Source organism: Macrobrachium rosenbergii, chromosome 13 (genome assembly GCF_040412425.1).
Source record: "Macrobrachium rosenbergii isolate ZJJX-2024 chromosome 13, ASM4041242v1, whole genome shotgun sequence".
Lineage (NCBI taxonomy): Eukaryota > Metazoa > Arthropoda > Malacostraca > Decapoda > Palaemonidae > Macrobrachium > Macrobrachium rosenbergii.
Genome location: NC_089753.1, coordinates 22,301,880 through 22,317,931, shown reverse-complemented (window position 1 = coordinate 22,317,931; position 16,052 = coordinate 22,301,880). Strand labels below are relative to the sequence as shown.

General features: G+C 36.7%; 1 protein-coding gene across 48 annotated transcripts in view; it reads left to right on the top strand.

Moving 5' to 3' along the window:
• The first annotated feature begins 726 nt into the window (after positions 1-726).
• The window catches only part of LOC136844997 (zinc finger and BTB domain-containing protein 14-like), a 152,983-nt gene continuing 137,657 nt past the window's right edge, over positions 727-16,052 (top strand). For 15 of the 48 annotated variants that reach the window (XM_067114588.1, XM_067114587.1, XM_067114597.1 and 12 more), the window contains exons 1-5: positions 835-1,205; positions 5,400-5,493; positions 5,687-6,277; positions 9,320-9,604; positions 10,713-10,862. In XM_067114588.1, coding sequence (XP_066970689.1) covers positions 5,413-5,493; positions 5,687-6,277; positions 9,320-9,604; positions 10,713-10,862 — 1,107 coding nt within the window. In that variant the 5' untranslated portion in view covers positions 835-1,205; positions 5,400-5,412. Of the gene's footprint in view, positions 1,385-5,399; positions 5,494-5,686; positions 6,278-9,319; positions 9,605-10,712; positions 10,863-16,052 lie in introns of all 48 variants that reach the window. The other 33 variants (XM_067114567.1, XM_067114578.1, XM_067114579.1 and 30 more) reach the window with 13 other exon arrangements.

The following is a 16,052-nucleotide window of genomic DNA, read 5'->3' as shown; positions in this document are numbered from 1 at the left end:
TTGGGATACAGTACAATACTGTATATACAGTACTATGTATAGCCTAGAAGAACAAGGTAATAGAACTACGCGCGGCACCAGTATCTAATTCCTTTATAGTTAGTAGTAATGTTATTGTGTTATCGTTCAGTTTATTTTGATTAACATACGCACACATGTCTATCTACTATCGATCTATCTATCTATTTATCTATCTATCTATCCATCTATCATATTATATATCTATATCTATCTATCTATCTATATATATATATATATATATATATATATATATATATATATATATATATATATATATATAAATTTACATGCAATGACTCACAATGCCTTTTTAACTGCTTGTGGTGACAAGCGTATCCAAATAGCGTGAAGAATTCTAAAAGGTTAAAGGGGCATTGTGGTTATTATATTTATATGTATGTATTGATAAAACGTGACCGGCAGATTCTATGTACAGTATATAGCCTACATAAACATGAAAAATGAGAGTTGCCGGCTGTTTGTATTTATCAAAAACACAGCATGAATTACTCGAAAACATAATGGCAGTTTAGTTATATTCAGTTATAAGATTATTAGAATGATAGTGACCTTGCTGTAAAGTATAAATTCCATAGCTGCCACATGACTGACATCGTACCATCAAATGTACGAGTATTTAAAAAAAAAAACAATGGTTGTTATTCGAACGTTTGAGGTAAAAGACCGGAAATGAGTAACGTACATGCAAAACGTTTGCATAGCAATAAAATGTAACTGATACTGTTTAAGTTCAATGAGCCAGTTCAATATTCTTTTTCTTTAATGACAGCTGCTTCCGAAATGGTGACAGTTGACAAATGCGCAAGATCGAGAAGACGGCAACACCCGCCATGGAATTGCCCAAAATATATTTTGAGTGTGTGGGAAAACTTCCCCGCTCGGTGACCGTTTGTGAATGTGCTAACGCCTAGTGTAATTTTGGTACATAATTAATGTTGATTAGCGTCAAAATAAGACGATTTTATTCCGTAAGTAGTGCCCCGCTCGGCCTGCTGGAGTCGCGGCCATTATTGTAAACAAAGCGATCTTCAGTCAATATCGAGTTGGTGCCCAGATCCCGACCCCCGCCAAACATTTTCTCGCCATTTTCGCGTCTTACGATGTCCACTCACTCCTGACAGCGTTTCTGCCGAAGTCCTGGTGTCCGAATTTCGTCTGCACAGGTGTGTATAGCCGCTGTTTGTCGAAGAAACCGGTTATTTTGGTTTTAAAATTTGAATTACGTGAGGGTCCGCAAAGTCGTCTTATGGCGGCTCGGATTGACGAAGTTCGTAATGAATTAATTAATCATGACGCTGATTTGGGCCAGATGGATCTCGTCAAGGGACGTTCATTTTGCCAGGTATGGTCGGAGGGCCGTTCCAGTGTCATTGTCACCTTTTAGGAATGGGATTCCTCACTGGGTATGGAAGAGGATCTTTCAGTTCTTGGCCCGATGCACGAGTCATTTATTATTTCCAAATGGTTATCACGTGTTTTGTGATCGCGGTGTTTTATTTCAAACACTTACTGTCTTTTTGGACTTCAAAATATCATTTCCTTACAGCGATACCCCAGGGGACCCTCCATCCTTTTATCGTACAATTTGGGGATCACAGGGTGGGCAAGCACGATTTATGGGTTGGGGAAACCACAAAACGTAAAAAAATCTCACTGATATTTCTCATTTAAGTCAAGTTCATGGAATGTTTTCGAGACAAATGTCATGCACTATGGTAATGACTTGGTGCCCAAGGTTAGGTTAGGTTAAATGTTGGGTAATCCTACAGTTTAGGGGTCCAGATTCACTGCATTACATAAACTCAAAATTGACACACACATTTATCAGATATTTATTGAATCACGGAAAACAGTGAAAATGTGAGCAGTTTATCTCCTTATAGAAGCAGAGATTGTGAAAAAAAAAAAAACAAAGGGAATGAAGAGGAATGTAAACAAACAAAAACAAGTCTAAGGGAATACGGACTCGTAGAATTTTGAGAAAATTGCAAATCTCTGCTGCTGTAAGCAGATAAACTGCTCATTTTTTTTCAGATTTATCAAAAAGTGGCTGTTGAAGGGCAAGAGCCCTTGTCAGGTTCCTACTTGGTTCCTAAGCGGTCACTCCACAGACACAACTACGGGCACACTACTCTATTCATGAGGGGTGCAGGGCTTCATTCCCTCTGTCTTTTTTACAATCTCTGCTTCTGTAAGTAGATAAACTGCTAAACTCCATTTGGACACGTGCTTCAGCACTGGTTATGACCGAACCAAAAATCCATAACCTAACCTTTCCTAGAATCTCGTGTCCAGAACTAACCTTGCTCTTGTTGTCCTGGGTGTGGTGGGCAATTAACCCCCCCCCATAACACTGAACACCTAAGACATAAAATGTCTTAATGGTAATATCATGCAGTGATATAAAAAACTAAGAAAAGGAAATGCATGGCTGACGTCATTCAAAATCACTGTAGTCTGACCATTATAACTGCTTTCAGCAATTCTGATTATTACACCACAGCTTATAGGTAGGTTGGTCAGTGTGTGTGCTGGGTCTGTCATTGATGAATCTTTTTTGTCCCAGGTTACAGGTATTGCACAAACTTGAATAATTACCAACCCTTCTTGATACACCCAGTTATTGAATTCACTATTATTTTGAAGCAAATGGAGTAACGTTGGGACAAAGATAACATTGCATAAGTTAAACTTGTCAGCAGTCAAAAATCCAGGGAACAGGATATTAAAGTAATCCTCCATCTCAGCTGCCAAAAAAATAAAAGGGTGACTATGGGTCTGGGCATAGTTCTATGAATCATATCAATCAGACACATTCCATTTGGTTAGATTCATTTAACCCATGACCTTAGGGAATGACCTGGGTCAACTGGGCATATGATTAGACAGTTTTTAATTTCCTGTAAATGAGTCAGGGAGACACATGCGGAATCCTTAAGAACTACAGGGTGAGGGGAGAGCTGCACTACGGCCATCTTAAGAACTATGCGAGCTAGGTGCTGTGTGGGTGGGTTAATGTCAACATGGAACTTGGGAAAATTTACTTTACCACAAAATGGACAGTCAGTGATTCCATGGAAATTGACTGGGTGGGTGGTTTTCAGGGGGTGTAGGACATGCTGAACATCTTGTAGTTTGTGCAATTTTCGTTTTGATCTATACAGTAAACACCTGGTGAGTCGGCAGGGGGACCAAAGGCTGATGCTAGGTTATAGCCTCTGTCTGTCAGGAAGGCAGGAAATTCATAAATCATCACATTATCTCAAGAAAACGGGCATAAATTGTCGGTAAGAGATTGACAGTAATAATCACGAAAATATAAGGTAGTCTGATAAGATTCTTTCTAGGATGCATTCTAATTCAGAGGCACAGGATTCTTACCTGGCCCATCCAAAGCTCCCCTGCCTGACCCCACCCCACAGCACAATAAAAGTCAAGAGTAGAATTTTGGGATGCAGCCTAACCCAACTCATCATTTGCTATTTTCCACCCTATGCCTAGGTAAGGCTGAGGGCCTTACCTAGCCATAGGGTGGAAAATACCCAACTTACGATTCAATTGCACTTTGTTTCTTAATGGGAAAAAATCCTAAAATGAGTGTCGTTTGACCAATTCTAGTGTATCAGGCTTGTTGGCCAGGAATTAAAATATCATTGTACCTACTGGTGTCGATACAAAGACAGTTGCAGACATGAAGCCAAATTTTACGGCCACCTTAAGAACTATGGGAGCAAGGTTCTGGGTGGTGGGGTTCACATTAACTCACACTTTAAAAAAGAAGATAAATAAATAAATGAATAAATAAAGTTGCTTCACTGTAAAATTGGCTTCCGTGAAATTGGCAGTCAACGATGTGACAGAAATCTGCCAGATACCAAAGGGTTTATATGGTGGTTTAGAAAATGCTGAACAACTTACTCTGTGTATACCTTCTTCATTTGGAGGATGTAGCAAGGATAAAAAGCCCTTTTCTGCAGTCCTCCTAACTACCAGATGTCTGCTAGCCTATTTGCCGAAAATATTCCTCTGTGAAAACAGTTATAGCATAGTAGCAAGTAAGTAGCCTACTTTTCTTAGCCTGTACTGGCAAATTTTGAATATGTGGACCCTGTATGAAAAATGTAAGCACCCAACTCAGTTTCCTAAATATGAGAAGTACACCCATATAAATACAAGCACTTCTATGGAATACCACCTTCATCCAGTGCTCTTCAGATCTTTGGTTTAGAGGTCACAGACTTTTGACAACTTCCACTTCTGCAAAGTATTGTCATAGCTGTGTTGTTTGCAGTAGGGAATCATTATTCATTGATAATCATTAATCTCCACAGCTCTACAGTAGTGGTATTTACAAAGTCTTTATCTTTGCAGGTGAATAAAGAATTTTTAAAATTTTTTACATAGGGATAAGATATTGAATAGTAGAAAAGACATTAAATAGTTGATGAAAGAGTAACAATATATAAGTATTCAGTAGAGCCACAGTTATATGGAATTCCTGGTCTGAATGTGTAGCTGCCTCAGCAATATTGATCACTAACCCGATTAGAACTGAAAATTCTTATACTTCGTGCGATATCTGGAACTTACGTAGAACAGGGACATCAGCGATATTGCTTACTTGGGAGTAGTAAAAGGTTAAATGTAATGCTTTTCGAGAAAATCAGTCCCCTCTCTAAAGTTGTTTTGAAAGGATGAAAAGTAGAAAACAGATATTCAAGAATTGAGAATTTGCCATTCCCCTAAAATGACCTTTTCTAGCTAAGAATTGGAAGGTTCACCAATTGTCAACATTGTAATAAAAATGAAACAGCAGGCCACATCTGTTGTAGAACACAGCACAAAAATGGCATCGAATATTTCTTCCAAAGATGATTAAAAGAAAATTAATCTTGAACATCCTGATGTAAAAGAAAATTAATCATGAACATCCTGATGTTGGGTGGCAAGAAGATGGTGTCTTAGGGATACTAGGAGATGGTTTAACTCCATGTCTCCCAAAAGAAGTTGCAATATGAAGTGAGTTTAACTCCATGTCTCCCAAAAGAAGCTGTAATATGCAGTGAGTTATCCAGTCTTTCTCAATTTTCCCTGTTTTTATATATAGTAACAGGAATAAGTATTAATATTACTACATATGAATAATAAATAAGTGATGAAACAGAAAAGTGTGTTACTGGAGACATTAGGAACCCCTCCTCCCCCTGCTCTCTCCCATAGAGTCTCAGTGTTGTAACTAAAACATTCCCCTTTTTCACAGGTCTTTAGTAAGTAGAAGAGTAGAATGAGTATCTTATAGCTCTAGCAAAGTTTTGCATTTTGAATTTTTTTTTTAATTTGAATTTTTATCTTCACAGAAATCCAGCCAAAATGGGGGATGGAATGCTTGCTTTGACGTGGAATAACCACAGCACTACGTTTTTTAAGACGCTTTCAACGGTCAGATTAAGGGTAAGCTTTTTATGTTGCCTTGATTTAATGTCATCTACCGAAACAAGACCACTTTCACATATTTAGATAATGAACTGTTCCTAAAATAGGCAAACGGTACAGTATTTTTATATAGTTAAGTATGTGTTTGATTGCTTTCTCTGTGCTCTTGGTATTGGATGTTCTAATCCTCTGTGCTTTACAAAAATTTCAGGAGCGATACACGGATGTTACACTTTCTTGTGAAGGACGGTTTTACCAGCTGCACAAGCTAGTGCTTTCAACGTGTAGTGAATATTTTGAGAAAATATTTGAACAGACTCCTTGCAAACATCCCGTAATAGTGCTCAGGGACGTGAGTTGTGACGAACTAGAGGCTCTCTTGAATTATATGTACTTAGGCTCTGTGAGCGTTGCGCAAAATGATCTCTCGAGACTCATCAAAGTGGCAGAACTGTTTCAGATAAAGGGTCTGGCAGTCCCTGACGAGCCTCCCAAGACAGTTGAGAACAACAGTGCTAGTAAGAGAAATGACAGTAGGGACCGGAGCAACAGTTACAGAAACTCACAGCCCGAGTCCAGTAGAACTAGAACTTGTGCCAGTGACAGTTCTGACACACCAGTGCCAAAGCGTGCTCGAACTAGTGAGAATTATATGGGTTCCGAACATGTGTCACAAACTTCCAGTAGTGTTTTGCATAGTAACGAATTATCCAAGGTAGAAGACAGAGGCCGCTCTCAGGGGAGCATAGCTGACAGTGCTGGACGTGAAGCGTCAGATGTTGGAGCATCTCCGGGCATTCAGGTAAGAGTTGTATTTGGTCCCATTGGGTTTTTTATTGAAACTTCAGAAGTTCAAGTGAAGATGCAATGTATTATTACCCTAATACAGTTCAACTTGTATTTTAAGATTTTTACTTACATTTTTATTTATTTATTAATTTGTTAATATTTCTGTTTTTATGATAACCAATGTCTTTTTGCATTTCCTATTATGTGCCGTTACTTATTTTGAATAAACACCATAATATTCTTTGGAAGCTTGAATTTCAAGTCAAAGGCCCCGGTGGGCTTGTTCCATATGAATAGGGTTTCTCATCTTCTGAATAATAATATTAATAGTTTGCTTATTTACTGGCATGTGAAGCACACCATTTTTATTTATTAATTTTTTTCTATAGGATGCTAGGTTTTCATACGAGTTGTGGGTTTGAAGTGCAATTATTTGCACAGCATATGGGATAAGCAAAGTACTTTAGTACAGACCTTAATCCGTATAAGACATCTAATCTTATGTACAGAATGAGTAGTTTTAGAGGATGACAAAATAATATGTTAGAATAAAGGATGTAGTTTGTCAGAGTATTAATGAAAAGTTGGAAAACTAATGGTATAAGTATGATACTGCTGTATTGGAGTCCACTGGTGTATACAGGGAATTGAAGGAAAAGGTTGAATAAGCAGAGGTAAATGGGATGAATAGATCTTGAGAGTCTTAAACTGCTCAAAGAGGTAAAGGGCCCTATTCAGTCAATGCATTCGTATGGATTGAATGGCGGTACATGTACTATACAGTCACTACCAAACTTAAAAATAAGTTACTTTCCGGACGGCCGTTCGTATCTTGAAATGTTCATAAGTTGGTGTTTAATATGTAGGCTAGTACATAATTTGGATGTTGGAAAGGTAAAAAGAAGAAATTAAAATTTATGTTCATGCAGCATTCCAAATTTGGTATTTTTTCCATGCTTTGAAAGTTATGAACTAGGAGAATCTCACAGCAGCAGTGTCTGACATTCGAAGTAAACAAAGCAACCACCATCTATTGGCAAAAATATATACTAAACGTTTCCTATTGGGAGAGGAGATAGAGAAAATGGGAATCATCAAAGAATCAGTTAAATCGGGAACACAATTTTAATTTGTGACCGTCTGTTCGTATCTGAATGTTCGTGAGTAGGGTGGTGACTGTATGTTAGGTATATCACTGTCATTGTGTGTGGGTGAGAAGAGGGAAACACTTCCAACAAGAAATAAAATAGGTTAAGAACTAGAACAAAGACAGTAATATAGAATTTGATGAACGACAAGAGTAGAGAATAATGTTGATTTTGTTTAGTCGTATTTCAGTATAGAAGGATGGGTTGGCATACGTAGCTTGGCTTGAATATCGTGAATCTTTATGCTGTAATGAAATTTTATTAAACATTAGATTTTCTTTCCATAGTACTGTATAAGGAAGATTATGTAATGAAATAACTAAACATTGTATCAAAATATAGTTTAATGTTGTTTCACAGACAATATATTAAACCCTAAGCAATGAAGTTGAAAAAAAATGAAGCATGTTTGCTACAAGTTGAATGATTTTTAGTTAAACTGTTAACAGTACTAGGTTAATTCCCCATCTCACCAGTAGTGGGAATGAGACGAGAGTCCAGGGATTCTTAGCACCTTTCTATACTCATGGGGTAAAGGACCCCTTTTTTGTATGTATTTTCATTATATGTTAATACCAAGAGGAGGGAAATATAATGAAAGAGGTGTGGTGTGCAATTAGTGTTGTTAGGCGTTCTGAGAGCGATTGTGATGATGATTGAAGAGGATAGACTGACTGGAATAGCCCTGATTGGAGGAAATCCTCTCACTGGATACTGGCCATGCTGGGAGGGGACTGTTTCTTCGTATGGTAGTATCATCCTGGGTGGCCAATCTACTGCCAGGCTTAGAGTGTAGAAAAAATGGAGGTAATTAGGTTACATTACAAGTGAAGCTTTAAATGAATTGTTGAAGACAGAATTTGTGATACCTGTATGGCTGTGTTAAGATGAAGAGGTGGATGGTACCTGCATTTTGTGGAAAAGGGCTACCAACAGAGGTGATTAAAAGGAAGCATGGAAGTCGTATAAACGGAAAGAAATATTTTCTTTTCAAGACAGCTGAGTAAAGTTAGTTGTTTGTTCTTACACGGAACAGACCTTTGGTCTTAACGTAAGGATAGATTCTCTGGTGCTTGCTGGAGTCCAGTTAAAAATAACACAAGGAATTGGTGGCAACAGGTGTCAGACAATAGGGGAGTAGGAGGAAGCTACGTGACCTGCTTTACCCCCACTATGCATCATCATATCAGTTTCTATCTAACCGTCTTTGTATTAAGAATTGATCTTTGCTTTAAGACCGAAGGTTTGTTAGTTATGAAAAATAAAAGTTGATTTAAAATTTTTCATTTTATTATTGCTGGCGAACACCAGTTTAAGAAGCCTTTTATGAACGTCATATTGGATTAATCATTGGTATGTTTCTGATAATTATCTGAAATAGTTGATATAGTCATTCATTCAAACGTATTTACATTGACAATGCCCTAATCCCATATCCATTGTAAGCTACACCTCTCATGGTTTGTTTTCTTTAAAGTATATAGGCTGAATTTATTTTCTTTGTATGTAATACAGTATACACAACATACAAGCTACTTGCATTTCAACTTGAATGATTATTCACAAAGCAATGTCCAATCGTATTGCTTGGGACTTCAGTTATTGTGACTTCAGTTATTTTTGTCAAATCATTGTCACATGTAGTTGTAACAGTATGTGTCATTTGCAACGTAACAAATTTTTGCTATATGGGCATAACTGCGTGTATTGTGTGTTAAAATCTTCAGTTTGCTGGAGGCAAAATTATTTTTTTGGAGATCTGTATATTAATTTTGTTTCACAGTTTATGGGTGAGAGTATTAGATTGCAAGCTTGTGGAACAAAAATTTTTTATTGCTCATCTTTTACTTAAGACACAGTCACATCATATTTTAACTTACTAACATGGTTTTACTGTTTGTTTTCAGACTCCACCCTTTGAATTTAAGATAAAGGAAGAAGTTCGTGACTTAGGGGATTCAGATTCTGAAGATCCAGGTTCTTCAGGTGCATTTGATGCAATGAATGAATCTGACATGGGTGGATCATATGAACCACATCATGAAGAATCACAGTCCAACCTCATAATTCTTCCAAAAACTGAGCCTGAGGACATCCCACCAGATGAATCTTCTGTCACCCAACCTGGTTTAGATCAAGAAACATATGGTGAAAATGTCCTTGGCGTACCAGGGCCTTCAGATGCCCAAGGGGTAAGTAAGGTTTTGTATATCACCAGCCCTTTGTTGTCTAATGGAAGAGTTTAAGAGGACCTCAAAGTAAATCTTGTATCTTTTAGTTGGGCAACTCAATTTTTTCCTTAAGACTACAATTATGATTGCATGGAAATATGTCTGTCTTGCTTCGTGAGATAAAGCCTCCCACCTGAAGAGAGTCTCCAACTCTGACAGAGGGCTTATCAGTCCATTGGATGCTAGTCTGCATGGGAGGTTACAGAAGTCAACCTTCCCCTGCTCAGTACACTTGATCAGGAAGCTGGCATTTCCAGGTAGTGACAGACTGCCCCTTCAGTCTATTGCCTGTGGCACAGCCTGTTTAGGCTATGGCAGAGATTAATTATCTCAGGTCCTGATTCATTTTGAACAGTGCCAGTCTTGTTTTGTTAAACAAAACCGTCCACCTGAAGAGCTAGTCTCCATAAAAGAGATGAAGGTTTATATCCTCACTGTAACAAATTGCAGATTCAGGAAGTTTTCCTAGAAATGCAGCTCTGAAGTCTGTCAATTCTACCTCAAACCTTTGTCCCTGTTGCTGAAGGAAAAAATTATTTGGATATCAACAGATGAGTGGATGGCATGCTGCCACTCTCTAACTTGTCACCATAAACTACCTTGTTACAAAGATTCAGTGGTTGAACAAGCTGTCACCAAAAATTATGTATAATGAAATACTTCAGGTGAAAGTCTACTTGTAGTAGTTGCTTGGGGGAGGTGGGCCAGTAGTTGTGGGTATTAATAAGTGACCATCGAACAGCTTTATCACCATCTACTTAATCCTGTGTGATTCAGTTTTGGGTACTCGAACTGTATGGCCATCCTTCGTAAGTGGCAATCCAATTTTTATCCTACCCACTTATCACCTAACTCATAAGTATAGGGACTGACCGGAAGTGAGGGTATCTGAAACTAACGTAACTTGAGGATGTGTCATTCATTGCTAGCCATCACTTCCATAGCTTAGATTGTTCTAAATACTGTACATAAGTGTCCTCCCTCTCTGAAATATGCTTGTATCAATTTATGGAAGTGCAAGTTTTGTTATGTGTCATTTTGAAATTTGTTTCTTTGCTTGCTCTGACAGTGGTATTCTGAAGGAGATGCTTCAGGTGGCTTGCCTGGGGACAAGGGGAGCATTGGTGACGAAAGTCAAGACATGCACTCCTTGTTTGCGTCTCAGCAGCAGCCACAGCAGCAGCAGCAGTCTCAGCAGCAGCAGTCTCAGCAGCAGATGGTGAGTGTTCACTTTGGATTTCTCAGTTGGTTGCCAATAGCCTTGAATAAACTTGGAGGGAAAGTGTCATGACTGCTCCCCACTTTGGGAATTAGGCTTAGTTGTAGCCAACTTCTTATATTAACTGTGAAGGAGATTTCTTTGTACCTGTTTGCTTTTTTCTTCTTCAAAATATTCAGTGTTTTGTATTGATATATGCCGTAATTCATGTTTATGGGAAAGGTGGTGCATTTTGAATTAAATTCAACTTTAGGGTGGGTACCTAGGATGGTAACAACACAAAGGCATTAGCTCATTTGCCATGAAACACTGGTCAAAGTAACATTGCTTTCTAACTTTAGAAGCATGTATTTCAAAGCGTAACAAAATTTCATACTGCTTTTATTCTTTTTTTTTAATAAGATTAAAATTTTGCACACAGTAAGCCTTGACCTTGCATGATTAATGAAGTAGAACTATACTCTCCTTGCAAGAAATAATCTTTGGGATATTCTTGAGGGGGAAGCATTATTACATTTTTTTCTTTTTGCAATGGGTAAAATGAGTTTGATTTTTTTTTTTTTTTAGTTCTAAAGTTGTATACTGTAATAGGTAACCCCCTCCCATAAGAAACAGTAACCTTGCATGTATTTTAAAATTACTAACTGAGAGTCAAGCTATCTATCCTGCATATCTGGACTTTGGAGAGTATTTGGGTCAACATGAAATTCATTGATGTTTTCACTGTCAAATTTCTTTTCATAGCTTCCAGTGAAAAGAGTGGCCTAATGCGAGCTATAGATTTTTACCCTCTTTTATTATTATTATTATTATTATGTAATGTGAACCGCTGGGCTTTTTAATAGAATTTGTTGAATTGCAAGCAGTTTTGAACACTCATTATTCAGTGCTTGAAACATCTTGCAGATGTTACCATTTCAATGCTTCAGACTTCTTTTCTGGCTTTTTGGAAAATTGTGGATTTGGTTAGTGTAGACAGTAACTGCCATCTGGCCCATGCAACAATTGCATGATTATCTCTGCAATGTGACCGTTTTGATGTGTTAAAGGCCATTAAGAATTTCCATATTAATTACAGTACCCTATTAACTATTTTGTGGCTTTGCCAAGAGAGAATGTGCCATTTTACTTGAGATTGAATTAATAACTGGATTTGCTTTCTCTTTTAGTTCGTAGATTCAATGCTTACGGAACCTCAGATTCCCATCCCACGTTGTCATAGTTATTCTAGCAAGTCTACTATAGGTGGAACATAGCTGATAACAGACGGTATCAGGTACAGTACTGCGTTTTAAAGCTTAAAGCCTAGGAATAGGTGATAGGTTTGTCTTGGAGGAAGGGTCAGCTTTGCAAGATGTGGAATTCAGTGGAGACCCGCTGCATGTGTCTCAAGTCGTGTGATACAGTTTAACAGCAATTCAGCTTTGTTGATTAGAATTCCGTAAACCTCGTGAGGTGGGCTATGCATAACGGAAATGGTTTGCAAACCATTGCTTGAAGCTCCATCTGGTATTTAAAGCTAGAGTGTGGGAACCTTGTCGAGTCCTGCAGTAGTTGTGACCGTAAACACCATGCAAATTCTGAGACTTATCAGATCTACATTCAAATCCAGAACTTAAAATTAGTGTAAGTTCTAAACAAGCAAGTCACCAAGAGCAGCTCAGTGCAGTGAACATCAAGTTAGAACACAAATGAAAGACCAACAATTAAGTAAAAAAAAAAAAAAAAAAAGACGGAATAGTTGTCAGTACATAAACAAGTAAAAAATACGCTGAAGTTTCTTTGGCGCAATCGAGTTTTCTGTACAGCGTATAACCAAGGCCACCGAAAATAGATCTATCTTTCGGTGGTCTTGGTATAGTGCTGAATGAGCTGCATCCCATGAAACTAACCACAGCCTGGTCATAGCCTGTCCTATATCGTTGCCAGACACACGATTATGGTTAACTTCAACCATAAAATAAAAACTGCTAAGGATAGAGGGCTGCAATTTGGTATGTTTGATGATTGGAGGGTGGATGATCAACATGGATGGACAGGCAAAGCCGGCACAATAGTTTTCTTTTATAGAAAACTAAAAAGTCATATATTTGAATCATTTTGAATGTATGACATTTATTTATTCAAAAGAATTTTAGTAATCGAGGAAACAGTTTAAAAAATGTCATATTCAAAGAAAGGAAATAAAGACAGGCTATTAGAAAATGGGATTCATTAAAAAGATAATTTTTATGCAGCAACATTGAATACTGTGTGTACCAAAAGATAACCTAATAAATACTTGACTTGATGTAACGTAGAACTGAACACCAATATTGGTAAGCAGCAAAATTGACAATAAATACCAGACTCTGTGAAACAAACCTAAATAACAACAAACCTGAGCTATGTTGGAAGAGGCTGAATGTGTCGACCATCTTGTATAAAGAAAAGTTTGAGATGTCCACTTGTGAGATGAAAAAAACAGATGTGTAACATAACTTGCCAAAGCCGATTTGAAATAGAATTCCTTGAAACAGGAAGATTCTGGCAATTAGTGATGGAATAGATTGGGGAAAAGGCTGAAATATAGTGTTATGCTGGTCAGAAATATTGCTAAAGCCAGAAATGAACACTAAAACTTGTGTAAGAAGCCTTGCAGAAGTTCAGAGAGTTATTGTACAGTATTCCCTCAATATTCAGTGGTTTTATGTCTGTTTAATATTGTTGTCATGTATTGCCCTATGGTAAATGAAATTTTAAAGATATATATACAGTATTGCTGTATACAGCAAACCATTACTTAATACCAAAAGTTTTCACTGGACACTGAGATGGACAATTGTAAGTCAAGAGTCAATGAGGACTCATGTGATCAGTATTAAATTAATAATTTCCAGATCAGTGGTCAAGCAATTGTTTGACATAATTTTTGTTGGTATTTAAGCATAATTCCTGTATTGTATGTACAGCACTACAGACCGTATCCATACGGTATGTATATTCAGTGTTGTACAAGAATTACAGTACTGTAGATAAGTAAAAGTTCATATATAAGCTTGCTTCATCTCAACTGTAGGCCCCTTAACCCTTAAACGCCTACTGGACGTATCATACGTCGACTAAAATTGTCTGTTGGGTGCCAAGTGGACGATCGGACGTCGACTACAAAAATTTCAACCTTTCGGTCAACTTTGACTCAAATCCGAAATGGTAGAAAAATGCAATTGTAAGCTAAAACTCTTACATTCTAGTAATATTCAATCATGTACCTTCATTTTGCAACAAATTGGAAGTCTCTAGCTGTCAATATTTTGATTTATGGTGAATTTAAAAAAACTTTTCTTACGCCTGCAAGTGCTGTAACAGCCGAAAAATTTCAGAAATTCTTTCATCATTTTGTTGTAATTTTTGCACTGTTCTATATTAGCCCGTTACATAAAGTTTTATATGAAAATGTGCATTTCATGTAAAATACAGCAAAATACAACCATGGTTGTAGCTTTTATCAGTTTGGAAATATTTTCATATAAACCACGATAACTGCTAAAATTTTCAACCTTCGTCAACTTTGACTCGGACCGAAATGGTAAAAAACGCAATTGTAGCTAAAACTCTTACATTCTAGTAATATTCAATCATTTACCTCATTTTGCAACCAATTGGTCTCTCTAGCACAATATTTGATTTATGGTGAATTTTGAAAAAACTTTTTCCTTACGTCCGGGCCAGAAATTCTTTCATCACGTTGTTGTAATGTTGCACCGTTTTATATTAGTCGTTACATAAAGTTTTATATATGGAAATGTGCAATTTCATGTAGAATACAACAGAAAATAACTCATGGTTGTAGCTTTTTATCAGTTTTGAAATATTTTCATATAAATCACGATAACTGCCAAAATTTCAACCTTCAGTCAACTTTAACGACGACCGAAATGGTAAAAACGCAATTATAAGCTAAAACTCTTACATTCTAGTAATATTCAATCATGTACCTTCATTTTGCAACAGACTGGAAGTCTCTAGCACAACATTTCAATTTATGGTGAATTTCTGAAAAAAAAAAAAAAATTTCCCTTTACGCTGCATGTACATGTAATTCTGGCCGAACATCTCAGAAATTCTTTACACGTTGTCGTAATGTTTGCACTCGTTTTACATTAGTCGTTACATAAACTTTTATATATGAAAAATGCGCAATTTCATGTAGAATACAACAGAAAATAGCTCATGGTTGTAGCTTTTATCAGTTTTGAAATATTTTCACATAAATGATTTATAACTGCCAAAATTTCAACCTTCAGTCAACTTTAACTCGACCAAATGGTCAAGTATTCAATCGTTCACGTTCATTTTGGTAATAAATTGGAAGTCTCTGTACAATATTTTGATTTATGGTGAATTTTTGAAAAAACATTTTCCTTATGTCTGCGCCGTAACTCGGCAACATCTCAGAAATTTTTAAATCACGTTGTCGTAATATTTGCACCATTTTATATTAGTCGTTACATAAAGTTTTATATATGAAAATGTGCAATTTCATGTACAATACAACAGAAAAATAACTCATGGTTGTAGCTTTTTTATCAGTTTTGAATATTTTCATATAAATCACGATAAATAGAAAAATTCGACTTTTTGGTCAACTTTAACTTGACCGAAATGGTCGAAAACTGCAATTGTAGCTAAAACACTACAGTGTAGTAATATTCAATCAATTAGCTTCATTTTTCAACAAACGGAAGACTCTCTAGCACAACATTTCGATTTATGGTGAATTTTTGAAAAAAACATTTTTACGTCTACATGCGTTTAATTCATGCATCATTTTGTGATAATATTTCTCTGTGTTGCTTTGATCGCTTTACAATTTGTTATATACCAAAATCATCGCAATTTGAGTGTACAATACAAAGAAAAAAAATAACCTGTTATTAGCTTTAACTGTTTTGCTCACAGCGTTGGATTTGTATAAAAATTATATATGAAAATTTTTTTGCTTGCTGTCATATATTTCAATATTTATATATGATAATGATATTTTTTCATTTCTGATGATTGTATACTAACTTCAGGCAATGACAAAAAAAGCCAAAAAATGAACTCTTAATCTTAAAAATAAGCGTGCTGTGATTTTGTGAAAAAACTTTACGCCGCGCTAACTCACCGAACGCCGCCTGCATACGGGAGACGTTTTTGTAAATAGAG